Source organism: Ranitomeya variabilis, chromosome 8 (genome assembly GCF_051348905.1).
Source record: "Ranitomeya variabilis isolate aRanVar5 chromosome 8, aRanVar5.hap1, whole genome shotgun sequence".
Classification (NCBI taxonomy): Eukaryota; Metazoa; Chordata; class Amphibia; order Anura; family Dendrobatidae; genus Ranitomeya; species Ranitomeya variabilis.
The window spans coordinates 144,651,798-144,666,060 of record NC_135239.1 but is presented as its reverse complement, the minus strand read 5'-3'; the positions used below and the strand labels follow the sequence as shown (position 1 = coordinate 144,666,060).

The following is a 14,263-nucleotide window of genomic DNA, read 5'->3' as shown; positions in this document are numbered from 1 at the left end:
ATATGATTTTTTATTTTTACGGCTCTGCATTATAAACTTCTGTGAAGCACTTGTTGGGTCAAAGTGCTCACCACACATCTAGATAAGTTCCTTAAGGGGTCTACTTTCCAAAATGGTGTCACTTGTGGGGGGTTTCAATGTTTAGGCACATCAGGGGCTCTCCAAACGCAACATGGCGTCCCATCTCAATTCCAGTCAATTTTGCATTGAAAAGTCAAATGGCGCTCCTTCCCTTCCGAGCTCTGCCCTGCGCCAAAACAATGGTTTACACCCACATATGGGGTATCAGCGTACTCAGGACAAATTGCACAACAATTTTTGGGGTCCAATTTCTTCTCTTACCCTTGGGAAAATAAAAAATTGGGGGCGAAAAGATCATTTTTGTGAAAAAATATGATTTTTTATTTTTACGGCTCTGCATTATAAACTTCTGTGAAGCACTTGTTGGGTCAAAGTGCTCACCACACATCTAGATAAGATCCTTAGGGGGTCTACTTTCCAAAATGGTGTCACTTGTGGGGGTTTCAATGTTTAGGCACATCAGGGGCTCTCCAAATGCAACATGGCGTCCCACCTCAATTCCAGTCAATTTTGCATTGAAAAGTCAAATGGCGCTCCTTCCCTTCCGAGCTCTGCCCTGCGCCCAAACAATGGTTTACACCCACATATGGGGTATCAGTGTACTCAGGACAAATTGCACAACAATTTTTGGGGTCCAATTTCTTCTCTTACCCTTGGGAAAATAAAAAATTGGGGGCGAAAAATCATTTTTGTGAAAAAATATGATTTTTTATTTTTACGGCTCTGCATTATAAACTTCTGTGAAGCACTTGTTGGGTCAAAGTGCTCACCACACATCTAGATAAGATCCTTAGGGGGTCTACTTTCCAAAATGGTGTCACTTGTGGGGGGTTTCAATGTTTAGGCACATCAGGGGCTCTCCAAATGCAACATGGCGTCCCATCTCAATTCCAGTCAATTTTGCATTGAAAAGTCAAATGGCGCTCCTTTCCTTCCGAGCTCTGCCATGCGCCCAAACAGTGGTTTACCCCCACATTTAGGGTATCAGCGTACTCAGGACAAATTGTACAACAAATTTTGGGGTCTATTTTCTCCTGTTACCCTTGGTAAAATAAAACAAATTGGAGCTGAAATAAATTTTGTGTGAAAAAAAGTTAAATGTTTATTTTTATTTAAACATTCCAAAAATTCCTGTGAAACACCTGAAGGGTTAATAAACTTCTTGAAAGTGGTTTTGAGTACCTTGAGGGGTGCAGTTTTTAGAATGGTGTCACACTTGGGTATTTTCTATCATATAGACCCCTCAAAATGACTTCAAATGAGATGTGGTCCCTAAAAAAAAAATGGTGTTGTAAAAATGAGAAATTGCTGGTCAACTTTTAACCCTTATAACTCCGTCACAAAAAAAAATTTTGGTTCCAAAATTGTGCTGATGTAAAGTAGACATGTGGGAAATGTTACTTATTAAGTATTTTGCGTGACATAAGTCTGTGATTTAAGGGCATAAAAATTCAAATTTGGAAAATTGCGAAATTTTCAAAATTTTCGCCAAATATTCATTTTTTTCACAAATAAACGCAAGTTATATCGAAGAAATTTTACCACTATCATGAAGTACAATATGTCTCGAGAAAACAATGTCAGAATCGCCAAGATCCGTTGAAGCGTTCCAGAGTTATAACCTCATAAAGGGACAGTGGTCAGAATTGTAAAAATTGGCCCGGTCATTAACGTGCAAACCACCCTTGGGGGTGAAGGGGTTAAAGTACCTCCCAGCTGCCTTACTGAAACTGGAGCTACTGAAAGACAGTTATCGGGGCTTCACAGATGTGCTGCATAGCCAGCTGTCAATCAAAGTGTCAGGGCATGCTCACAGCCACCACTCAAAGTATAGCATGCACTGACTAGCTGATCTGTAGCCAGGTCTATAACTGAAAGCTAACAGCTCCCAGGAGGAAAAATAATGATTTTCTCCTGAAGCCGCACTTTTAGTAAGGCAGCCAATCAGCATTGTAATGCCATTTATTTTCAGATTATCCCTATATCTGCAAGTAAATAACGTTTTCAAAGCGTACATGTTCCCTTTGAAAACACATTTTACAGAAGTCATTTTCTGCTGATACTTTCCCTTTGATCATTTTGGACCAATGATTGCCGCAGTCATTACTACAACTTCATATTCCTATGGGCCTTCCCTAAATGATTGAAATTGTAATATTTGCTTATAAACCAGTGCTGGTCTACGGGCTTAAGTTTTTCTGCGGGGAGAGGCCAAATCTGCGTTAGGTGAGCTATAAGCTACGCAATACTCTAGGAATTTAAATATGCAATAAGTTGGTTCAGAGAGGAATCGGCTATGTTCATGAATGAATGTGGGAATTATAAATATGCAATAAGTTGGTTCATAGAGGAATCTGCTATGTTAATGTATAAATGTGGGAATTATAAATATGCAATAAGTTGGTTCAGAGAGGAGTCGGCTATGTTCATGAATGAATGTGGGAATTGTTTGCTGTGACATTGGCAAAACAGTTGTTTGAAGATTAGTAATATTGCCTTAATTATTATCATATCTTTTATTTTAGGAGTTAGAATTTTAAAGCAGAGTGGATTTTGTCAGCCTTCCTGGCCTAATGCCTCCTCCCTCATCCGAGGGTGGACGTGGTGGAGGAGGGCCCAAGGAGGAGGATGAATTGCTAATAATGGAAAGACCACCTGCTCCTAGTCCGAAGAGTGAGACAATTGCCAATGATTTGCAAGAATTGTCTTTACAACCTGGATTTGAGATACCATCTGCTGCTCTCGGACTGAAAACTCCACCGCTCAGTGAACGGAAAAATGGTAACCTATAGAGAACATAATTTACAATTATTATTTTCTAAAAGTTTTATTTTAGTAACGTGTGTTCTTCTTTAAATACTTGGCAATGTATACATTTTATTATTCAATTCTGGAAAAGCTAGGTCTAGACGCTACCAACGATATGTCGCAGGGCTTAGCCAACACAGCCTGGTTGAGGATCACTAGCTGAACAATTAAAGGGGTTGTCCACTAGTGGGACAACCCCTTCTCAATCTGAATGTGTGTCCCCGTTAAAATAAAAACCCTTGTACTCGCCTCCCATGCCGGTGCCACTCCAGCAGTGTCAGTACTTGGTTTCAGGAGAGGTTATGTCATGCAAGCCCTGCGCCCAATCAGCGCTATGGTAACCGTCCTCGCCTTTGAACGTACTGTATAAGTGATCAAGAGTGGGTGAGAGAGCAGCCGCAGCTTTGACTTCCTGCTAATGATCAATAGGCCTGAAGGCGGTGACAGTGACCCCAGCAATTATTGGGTGCAGGGCTCACGTAAAACAACCTCCCCTGAATCCAAGTACCGACATTGCTGGAACGGAGCCGACACGGGAGGGGAGTACAAGGGTTTTTATTTTAACATGGGAACACATTCAGATTGAGAAGGGAGTGTCCTAGTAGTGGGGACCCCTTTAAATAAAATATGAAAATTAAATTTCTCCTGCTGCTTCCTGTTTTGTAACGGATTTAGTGATTGTGATGAATAAGATATGTTCACACGAGAATTGAGTAAACTAACGTAAACGTATATACTCGAGTATAAGCCGACTCGAATACAGTTACGTCCATATATATTTGGACAGAGACAACATTTCTCTAATTTTGGTTATAGACATTACCACAATGAATTTTAAACTAAACAATTCAGATGCAGTTGAAGTTCAGACTTTCAGCTTTCATTTGAGGGTATCCACATTAAAATTGGATGAAGGGTTTAGGAGTTTCAGCTCCTTAACATGTCCCACCCTGTTTTTAAAGGGACCAAAAGTAATTGGACAGATTCCAAATATATATGGACCTAACTGTATAAGCCGAGGCACCTACTTTTGCCATTGAAAACTGGGTAAGCTTATTGACTCGAGTATAAGCCGGGTATGCATTGACCCCTCATCCCTGTCCTGCTATGCATGGCTCTCCCTTTCCTGTCCTGGTATGAATGCCTCCCCATCCCTGTCTGCATGCCCCCCGTCCCTGTCATTGTATACATGCTTTCCCTTCCCTGTTCTGGTATGCATGCCTCCCCCGTTCCGTCTTTGTATGCATGCCTCCCCCGTTCCGTCCCTGTATGCATGCTTCCCCCGTTCCGTCCCTGTATGCATGCCTTCCCCTTTCCGTCCCTGTATGCATGCCTCCTTATCCCCTATCCTTGTGTGTATGTTTCCTAATGAAAAAAAAACAAAACCTCACACTCCCCTACCTGCACGCCCTTGGTGCTGGTACCGCATCTCGTTCCCGCCACAGGCACCTGCCTGCTGCTCTTCCTGTTCTCAGCGGTCACATGGTACCACTCATTAAAGTGATGAATATGCGCTCCTCGCCTATGGGAGTGGAGACGCATTCATATTCATCACCTTAATGAGCGGTACCACGTCACCACCGAGCACAGGAAGAGCTGCCGGCACCGGCGGCCGGAATGAGATGCAGCGCAGGTAGGTGAGGATGATGTGTGCACCGGTTCCTGGCACCCAGAGCTCGCCGCCCCCCCTCCCCTCCGGCTTTCTGTACTGTGACTCGTGTATAAGCTGAGGGGGCGTTTGCAGCACAAAAAAAGTAATGAAAAACTCGGCTTATACACGAGTATATATGGTAAATTGAATTTACTTAATAAAAGATAAATAGTCACTCAAATAACACATTAAGCAATAAAGTAAAATAAATACATGTGCATCACAATTCTCATACATTACAAGTCCTTCAGGCTGTGTCCATCTTTTTATCTCTCTCTCCCGCCGACTCTTCCCCTTCCCCAAAAATAAAAAATAAAGATTATTATTATTATTCCCCAAGGTTCCTATCCTCTTTTATATCTTATACTGTCCAATGTATCTCAGTAAAAGTCTTTGATATTCATTGGAATGCCAGGGAGAAACCTCCTTAACACCTTTCTGCCAGCTGACGGAATAGTACTTCAGCGTTCAGACTCCCCTGCTTTGAGGTGGGCTCCGGCGGTGAGCCCTCCTCAAAGCCGCGACATATCAGCTGTTTTCAACAGCTGACATGTGCGCACAATGGGCACGAGCGGAATCGCGATCCGCCCGCGCCCATTAACTAGTTAAATGCCGCTGTAAAAGTCTGACAGCGGCATTCAATAAGTGCGGCCGGAAGCGCTCGCACCACTGACGCCAATCACATGATCGGGGGTCAGCGGTGCATTGCCATAACAACCTGAGGCCTCTATGGTTGTTGATGGCCGAATGCTTTGAGCGCCACCCTGTGGTCGGCGCTCAAAGCAACCCTGCATTTCTGCTACATAGAGGTGATCTGAGCTTCACCTCTATGTAGCAGAGGTGACCGAGTCGTGCATGCTTCTAGCCTCCTATGGAGGTTATTGCAGACTACCAAAAAAAAAAGTGTTTTAAAATATATATATATATATTTTCAAATCACCCCCCTTTCGCCCCAAACAAAAAATCAAACCTACACATATTTGATATCGCTGCGTTCAGAATCGCCCGATCTATAAAAAAAAAAAAAAGGACTAACCTGATTGCTAAACGGCATAGCGAGAGAGAAAAATCAAAACGCCAAAATTACGGTTTTGTTTTTTTTTGGGCCACTGCGACATTGCATTAAAATGCAATAACGGGCAATCAAAAAAGTATCTGCACAAAAGTGGTATCATTAAAAACTTCAGCTCTGCATGCAAAAGTAAGCCCTCACCCGACCCGAGATCACGAAAAAAATAGTAGTTACTCACCGATAACGGTGTTTCTCTGACCCCATGACGGCACCACGGAGAGAGGGGATCCGCCCACCAAGGACAGGAAACCTACAGATAAAAAAGGCGGTACCTCTCTCCCGCATCAGTTTGTTTACAGAGTATAAAGGGAACATCAGGTTAACGATCACAAATGTTTCAACATCACTAAACCTTAATAGAGATACCGCGTGCTTAATGATTATATACATAACTAAACATTGTAAGAGTGTGCACACCCACGCGTGAGGGAGGGAATGTACGGGTGCCGTCATGGGCTCAGAGAAACACCGTTATCGGTGAGTAACTACTATTTTCTCTGTCCCCCATGACGGCACCACGGAGAGAATTGCAGAGACTGTCTACATTAGGGAGGGACTACCGCTTCCAGAACCCTTCTACCAAAGGTAAGGTCTGAAGAATAATTTAAGTCCAGCCGATAGTGCCTAAAGAAAGTTGAGGGTGAAGACCAAGTAGCAGCTCTACATATCTGGTCTATTGTTGCTCCGGCTCTCTCTGCCCAGGAAGCCGCCATCGCCCTAGTTGAATGAGCTTTAACTTCCCCTGGAGCTGGCATCCCGCTTGAGGTATACGCGAGGTTGATGGCATCTCTGATCCATCTTGCCAACGTACCCTTGGAGGCCTTTTTGCCTTTCCGAGGGCCCTGAAAACACACAAAGAGAGAACCTTCCTCTCTACACTCCCTAGTAGCCTTCAGGTAATGGATGAGACACCTTCTGACATCCAATGTGTGTAGTGATTTTTTCCCCCTCGTTTTTAGGATTAGGACAAAAGGAGGGAAGGGAGATCTCTTGGGACCTATGGAACCGGGAGGCCACCTTTGGTAAGTATGCCGGATCAGTTTTTAATACCACCCTGTCCTCCAATATTAGTGTGAAGGGTGGCCCGGCTGACAAGGCTTGTATGTCGCTAATTCTTCGGGCTGAAGTGAGGGCTACCAAAAGGGAGGTTTTAAAGGATAGAATCTTTAAGGGAAGTTCTTTTAAGGGCTCAAAGGGTGCTTTGGTAAGGGCCGTAAGAACTAGATTTAAGTCCCACTGTGAGGCTCTACGTGAGGGTAGAGGCCTAGATCTTTCTGCCGCCTTAATGAATCTGGAAACCCAACAATTCTTTGCTAGATTGTAATTAAACAGTGCCCCAAGTGCGGCAATGTGAACCTTCAGTGTATTAGTGGCTAGGCCTTTTTCCAGCCCATTTTGCAAAAATTCTAACACCAATTTGAGAGGGATTCCCTCAGAGACTTTAGCCCCCGAGGAAGAGAGGAATTTCTTCCAGACTTTACCATACTGCTTAGTAGTTGTTAATTTTCTACTTTTTAAGAGGGTTGACACTAGACCTTGAGAAAAGCCTTTCTCTATCAGTAACCCCCTCTCAAATTCCAAGCTGTCATGTGTAACCTCGCTACCTGCGGGTGTGATACTGGACCCTGGAACAGGAGATTGGGCAGGTCTGGGAGTATCCAAGGGTCTGTTATGGACATCCTTCTGGCCCAGGAAAACCAAGTTCTCTTCGGCCAGAAAGGGGCAATCAATATCACCCGGGCGCTGTCCTCCCTTATTTTCCTCAGAACCGCTGGTATCAGAGTGATAGGGGGAAATGCATAACCTAGTTTGTGCTTCCAAGGAATCATGAAAGCATCCAGCGCCACCGGGTTCCCTGCTGGGTTTATGGAACAAAAGGTGGTCACCTTCCGATTTAGGTTGTTTGCGAAGAGATCTATTGTCGGAGACCCCCACATCTCCGTTATCCGATTGAATATGGACTGGTTCAGTTCCCATTCTCCCTGTTTTAGGCAGACCCGACTCAGGTAATCTGCCTTGAAATTGTCCACCCCTTTTATGTGAAGTGCCGTCAAGGATGCAAAATTTTTCTCGGCCATCTGTAAGATTGAATGTGTGACTTCCATCAGCGGTTGAGAGTGTGTTCCCCCCTGATGGTTTATGTAGGCCACTACCACTCTGTTGTCTGAAAACAGTCTTACATGATGTGAGTGAAGGGGTTTTTGGAATTCTGTAAGGGCGAATTTTACCGCCAGTAATTCCCTCATGTTGGAGGATGCTTCTTTTGTGTCTGACCATGTCCCCTGAACCACTAGATCGTGTAGGTGAGCCCCCCCAGCCGAAGGGACTTGCGTCTGTGGTTACCACCTTTGACACTGGGATCACCCATGGCAGACCGCGACCCAAATTGCTGTCTTTTGTCCACCAATCTAGCGAGAGGATTGTGTTTGAGAAGGTGAACTGACTTTCTAAATTTCCCTTCAGAAAAATTTCCTCCGCTAATATCTGCCATTGCAGTTCCCTTGTATGTGACTGGGCCCATAGGACGGCAGAAATGCAGGCTGTCATGGACCCGAGGAGAGACATTGCTTCTCGAAGCGATATAGAGGGGAGATCTCTTGCCCTGGACACTAACCCCACCATCTTTTGGATCTTTTCTTGGGGTAGGCGACATTCCTGAGAGATGGAATCCAACGTGATTCCCAGGTACTCCTGAACCTGATTCGGTATCAGTCTGGACTTCTTCAGATTCAGGAGCCACCCCAAGCTTTCCAAAGAGTCCATAACTAACTCTAGCTGGTTTTTGCAATGTTGGGGAGAGTTGCCTATTATCAGGAAATCGTCCAGGTATGGGACGATTAGGGTGTTTTGTTTTCTCAGGTCTGCCATGACTTCCGCTATCAATTTGGTAAATACCCTTGGGGCTATTGCGAGACTGAATGGTAGGGCTGTAAACTGATAATGCTTTACCATCCCTCCTATTTCGATTGCCACCCTGAGGAATTTTTGGAAGTCTTTGTGAATGGGGACGTGGTAGTATGCGTCCTTTAAGTCGAGTACTACCATGAAACAATGCGGAAACAACATTTTGACTGCTGTCTTTATTGTTTCCATTTTGAAAGGTTCCACAATCAGGTGTTTGTTTAAGTTTTTTAAATTGATAATTGTCCTGAAAGACCCGTCTGTTTTTTTCCTGAGAAAAATCGGAGAGTAGAACCCTCTCCCTTTTTCCTGGAGGGCGACCTCCCGAAGAACCCCTTTGTTCAATAGTGTTGTGACTTCCTGTTCCAGAGCTATCCGCTCCTGTGGAGAAGCTCTCTGAGATGTCACCAGGAAGGACGGTTGAGGGAACGTAAGAAATTTGAATTTCAGTCCCGATTGTACCAAGTCCAGAATCCAGGCACTGCTGGTTATCTTTTCCCAGGCTGAGAGGAAGAGGGACAATCTTCCTCCCACCTGGGGCGAAAGTTCATTGTGAAGGTTTTTTGGGATCGGTGGGGCTTTTGTTGAAAATAAACCCTTTATTCTTATTCTTTTTATCTTCCCATCTGTCCTGTGGCCTAGGGGGCTTCCTACGGAAGAATTTTTTACTCCGAAAAGGACGTTTGTAAGATGGGTATTGCAGGACGGGAAAGGACTTTTTTGTCCCCTGCCTTTTCCAAAATATCATCCAGAGTAGAGCCGAAAAGAAATTCTCCCTCACAAGGAATATTACAAAGTTTTGTCTTTGTTAGGAGGTCTCCGGGCCAACATTTGAGCCAGAGGGCTCTTCTGGCTGCATTGGAGAATACCGCTGATCTGTCCGAAAGCCTGATGGAGTCTGCTGACGCATCGGCCAGAAAAGCTGCTGCCCCTTTCATTACTGGTAGGGTATTCAGTATACTGTCTCTGGATGTTTTATCCTTGAGCTGGGATTCCAGCTGATCAAGCCATACCATAAGGGAGCGTTTTAGGCCCCCCCCCTGCTGCTTCCCAGGAACTTTTTAGAAAAGCATCCGCTTTTTTATCCATGGGATCCTTTAAGACCCCCATGTCTTCAAAAGGTAGGGCAAACTTTTTTGACGCTTTAGCGATTGCTACGTCTAATTTAGGTGCTTTTTCCCAAAAGGAGCATGCAGGGTCTTCAAAAGGGTATTTCCTTTTGGGGGTAAGTAGGGCCTTTCTCAAAGGTTTTTTCCATTCTTTATTAAGGCTTGTATTTTATCATTAAGGGGAAACACCCTTCTTTTTTTCTGCTCCAGTCCACCGAACATGATATCTTGGACTGATTTTTTAGTGTGGGATTCAGCAAGACCCATGGTACTTCTGACTGCTTTAATTAGGGAGTCTGTTTCTTCTAATGGGAAACAACTACGACCTCTCTGAGAAGAGGATGATGAAGAGGATGATGAGGAATCGGATGAATTTGAACTAATCTCCCCACTATCCGAGTCACTAGAGTCAGATATAGGGGTCTTTTGTTTAATTTTTTTACGTTTTTTACCCTCCTGGAGAGACTTAAAGGTATCTTCCACTTGAGTTTTAATTAATGTTTTGAGTTCTGTGGCGAACCCTGGAAGCCCTTCAGAGAGTCTCTTCCATACAGGATTTACATAATTTTTTTTCCCAGGAGGCAGGTAAATCTTCTTTACAAAGGGCGCAGATCCTATGTTTGGACTTTCCTGCGCGCTTCCTTCCCTAAAACAACAAGAGAAAGGTAGGCTCTATTAGCCGGAGTATTCACGGAGATCACTCACCACCTGGTGTACCCTCAGTACCGGCTGTGGATGGTCCGTATCGACAGTATGGTGCTCCTTTGATCCGGATGCAGCACTAGAATTTTTGCTGTGCTGAGATCCAGACCGTGCTCCAGCTCCACGCCACTGGACATGAGAGGTCCCTTGCCCCTGCTGCCGGCGTTTCTGCTGCTGCTGCTGCGGTGCCTGCGGTTGCTGCGCTTGTGAGCCCTGCAATTCGGGGTCACTCATAGCTGCTGGGGAACGCTGGCTGTACTCCATTAGAGCAACTAGCCAGGGAGACAGCCCCCATTTAAATATCCTGCGCGCCGATTTCCGCACGCTTCCTGATACTAGATTGTGCGCATGCGCGAATCCCGGCATGCACCGCGCTTTCCCAGCAAGCCCTGCGCCGCCCAGAATGCCCTGCTTCGCCCAGCAGGCATTGCGGCACCCGCGCATGCGCGTTGTTACCCGGAAGTCCGACACCACGCTGGATGCTTCCTGGTGCGCTATTCAAGCGCGCATTGTCGCGCCCTGCTCCACCTATGGAGGGACCCCTCCGGTGGTTTTTCGTGCGGGTGTGTGCCGTCTGGAATCCCCACGTAGTGAGGATTCCTGTAGGAGCCGCAAGCGCTGCTGCTGCGGTCCCCGCTCACCCTAGAGACCTACTGATCCCAGCGGTGGCGCTTCGGGTGGCCCAGCCCAGCCGAGGCAGGGAACCCCCGCTGCCTGAACCGGTCTGACTGGCCCCGGAATCCAACGACAATCTGAGGTAAGATCTGCTGCAGGTCCCGTCAAGGACAGGAAACCAAACTGATGCGGGAGAGAGGTACCGCCTTTTTTATCTGTAGGTTTCCTGTCCTTGGTGGGCGGATCCCCTCTCTTCGTGGTGCCGTCATGGGGGACAGAGAAAATGGAGATGCTACGGGTATCGGAAAATTGCGCAATTTTTTTTTTTAATTTTTTTATTTTTTTTTAGCAAAGTTTGGAATTTTTTTTTCACCACTTAGATAAAAAAGAACCTAGACATGTTTGGTGTCTATGAACTCGTAATGACCTGGAGAATCATAATGGCAGGTCAGTTTTAGCATTTAGTGAACCTAGTAAAAAAGCCTAACAAAAAACTAGTGTGGGATTGCACTTTTTTGGCAATTTAATCGCATTTGGAATTTTTGTTCCCTTTTTCTGTTACACGACATGGTAAAACCAATAGTATTGTTCAAAAGTACAACTCGTCCCGTAAAAAATAAGCCCCGTGACCCCACATGGCCATATTGACGGAAAAATAAAAATGTTATGGCCCTGGAAAAAAGGGGAACGAAAAAAGCTCCTGGGGGTGAAGGGGTTAAACCGATCAGTTACTGACAAGTAGCTGGTCAGTTACTAACAACAAATACATTTACTAATAACAACTGCTCATTTACTAAACAACAAATGCTACACTCCCTGAAAGTAAGGATATATATATAATATATATTAATATATATTAAACTGATTGAAACCATATAAATATTAGTATTGATTAATTGGAGTGTTGAAACCATTAAAAAAGAACTCTTACTACATATTCCACCCCTGATTTCAACCACTTTAATTAACCTGCCACTAAACTACACTGTGTTCCAAATTATTATGCAAATTGGATTTAAGTGTCATAAAAATTTAATTGTTTTGTTTTTCAAATAAACTCGTGGATGGTATTGTGTCTCAGGGCTCAATGGATCACTGAAATCAATGTTAAACACATGTGATAATTAGTTTTCCAGGTGATTCTAATGAAAGGAAAACTACTTAAAATGATGATCCACATTATTAAGCAGGCCATAGGTTTCAAGCAATATGGGAAAGAAAAAGGATCTCTCTGCTGCTGAAAAGCGTTAAATAGTGCAATGCCTTGGTCAAGGGATGAAAACATTAAATATTTCCCGAAAACTTAAAGGTGATCATCATACTGTGAAGAGGTTTGTGACTGAAACAGAGCACAGACAGAGTTCATGCAGATAAAGGCATAATGAGGAAGGTGTCTGCCAGACAAATTCTCATTGGATTAAGAGAGCAGCTGGCAAAACACCATTGCAAAGCAGTAAACAGTTATTTGATGCTGCGGGTGTCTCTGGAGTCACTCGAACCTCAAGGTGTAGGATCCTTCAAAGGCTTGCTGTGGTGGATAAACCTACTATTCGGCCACCCCTAAACAGTGTTCACAAGCAGAAACGGTTGCAGTGGGCCCAGACATACAGTACAGACCAAAAGTTTGGACACACAGAAAAATCTTTAAATGAGAAGGTATTTTCAGGACTATGAAAATTGTACATTCACACTGAAGGCATCAAAACTATGAATTAACACGTGGAATTATATACTTAATTTCAGTTGTTTCACACTTTTTTATTATGTCTTATAATCTAGGTTCTTCAAAGTAGCCACCTTTTGCTTTGATGACTGCTTTGCACACTCGGCATTCCCTTGATGAGTTTCAACAGTTAGTCACCGGTAATGGTCTTCCAACAATCTTGAAGGAGTTCCCAGAGATGCTTAGCACTTGTTGGCCCTTTTGCCTTCACTCTGCGTTCCAGCTCACCCCAAACCATCTCGATTGGGTTCAGGTCTGGTGACTGTGGAAGCCAAGTCATCTGGCATAGCACCCCATCACTCTCCTTCTTGGTCAAATAGTCCTTACACAGCCTGGAGGTGTGTTTGGGGTCATTATACTGTTGAAAAATAAATGATGGTCCAACTAAACGCAAACCGGATGGAATAGCATGCTGCTGCAAGGTGCTGTGGTAGCCATGCTGGTTCAGTATGCCTTCAATTTTGAATAAATACCCAACAGTGTCACCAGCAAAGCACCCCCACACCATCACACCTCCTCCTCCATGCTTCACGGTGGGAACCAGGCATGTAGAGTCCATCTGTTCACCTTTTCTGCGTCGCACAAAGACATGGTGGTTGGAACCAGAGATCTCAAATTTGGACTCATCAGACCAGAGCACAGATTTCGACTGGTCTAATGTCCATTCCTTGTGTTCTTTAGCCCAAACAAGTCTCTTCTGCTTGTTGCCTGTCCTTAGCAGTGGTTTCCTAGCAGCTATTTTACCATGAAGGCCTGCTGCACAAAGTCTCCTCTTAACAGTTGTTGTAGAGATGTGTCTGCTGCTAGAACTCTGTGTGGCATTGACCTGGTCTCTAATCTGAGCTGCTGTTAACCTGCGATTTCTGAGTCTGGTGACTCGGATAAACTTATCCTCAGAAACAGAGGTGACTCTTGGTCTTCCTTTCCTGGGGCGGTCCTCATGTGAGCCAGTTTCTTTGTAGCGCTTGATGGTTTTTGCAACTGCACTTGGAGACACTTTCAACGTTTTCCCAATTTTTCGGACTGACTGACTTTCATTTCTTAAAGTAATGATGGCCACTCGTTTTTCTTTACTTAGCTGCTTTTTTCTTGCCATAATACAAATTCTGGCAGTCTATTCAGTAGGACTATCAGCTGTGTATCCACCAGGCTTCTGCACAACACAACTGATGGTCCCAACAACATTTATAATGCAAGAAATCCCACTTATTAAACCTGACAGGGCACACCTGTGAAGTGAAAACCATTCCCGGTGACTACCTCTTGAAGTTCATCAAGAGAATGCCAAGAGTGTGCAAAGCCGTCATCAAAGAAAAAGGTGGCTACTTTGAAGAACCTAGAATATAAGACATATTTTCAGTTGTTTCACACTTTCTTGTTAAGTATATAATTCCACATGTTTATTCATAGTTTTGATGCCTTCAGTGTGAATTTTCATAGTCGTGAAAATACAAATAAATCTTTAAATGAGATGTTTCCAAACCTTTGGTCTGTACTGTGTGTGTGTATATATCTATTTATCTCTCTCTCTCTCTCTCTCTCTCTCTCTCTCTGTCTGTCTGTCTGTGTGTGTGTGTATATATATATATATATATATATAT

General features: G+C 44.2%; 1 protein-coding gene across 2 annotated transcripts in view; it reads left to right on the top strand.

Annotated features, from left to right (window-relative positions):
* Window positions 1-14,263, top strand: part of MRTFA (myocardin related transcription factor A) — a 194,766-nt gene that overhangs the window by 42,234 nt on the left and 138,269 nt on the right. Inside the window, exons 1-2 of one of the 2 annotated variants that reach the window (XM_077278874.1) lie at window positions 1,805-2,307; window positions 2,607-2,862. In XM_077278874.1, the coding sequence (XP_077134989.1) occupies window positions 2,655-2,862 (208 nt within the window). In that variant the 5' untranslated portion in view covers window positions 1,805-2,307; window positions 2,607-2,654. Of the gene's footprint in view, window positions 1-1,804; window positions 2,308-2,606; window positions 2,863-14,263 lie in introns of those variants that run through there. The other variant, XM_077278872.1, reaches the window with a different exon arrangement.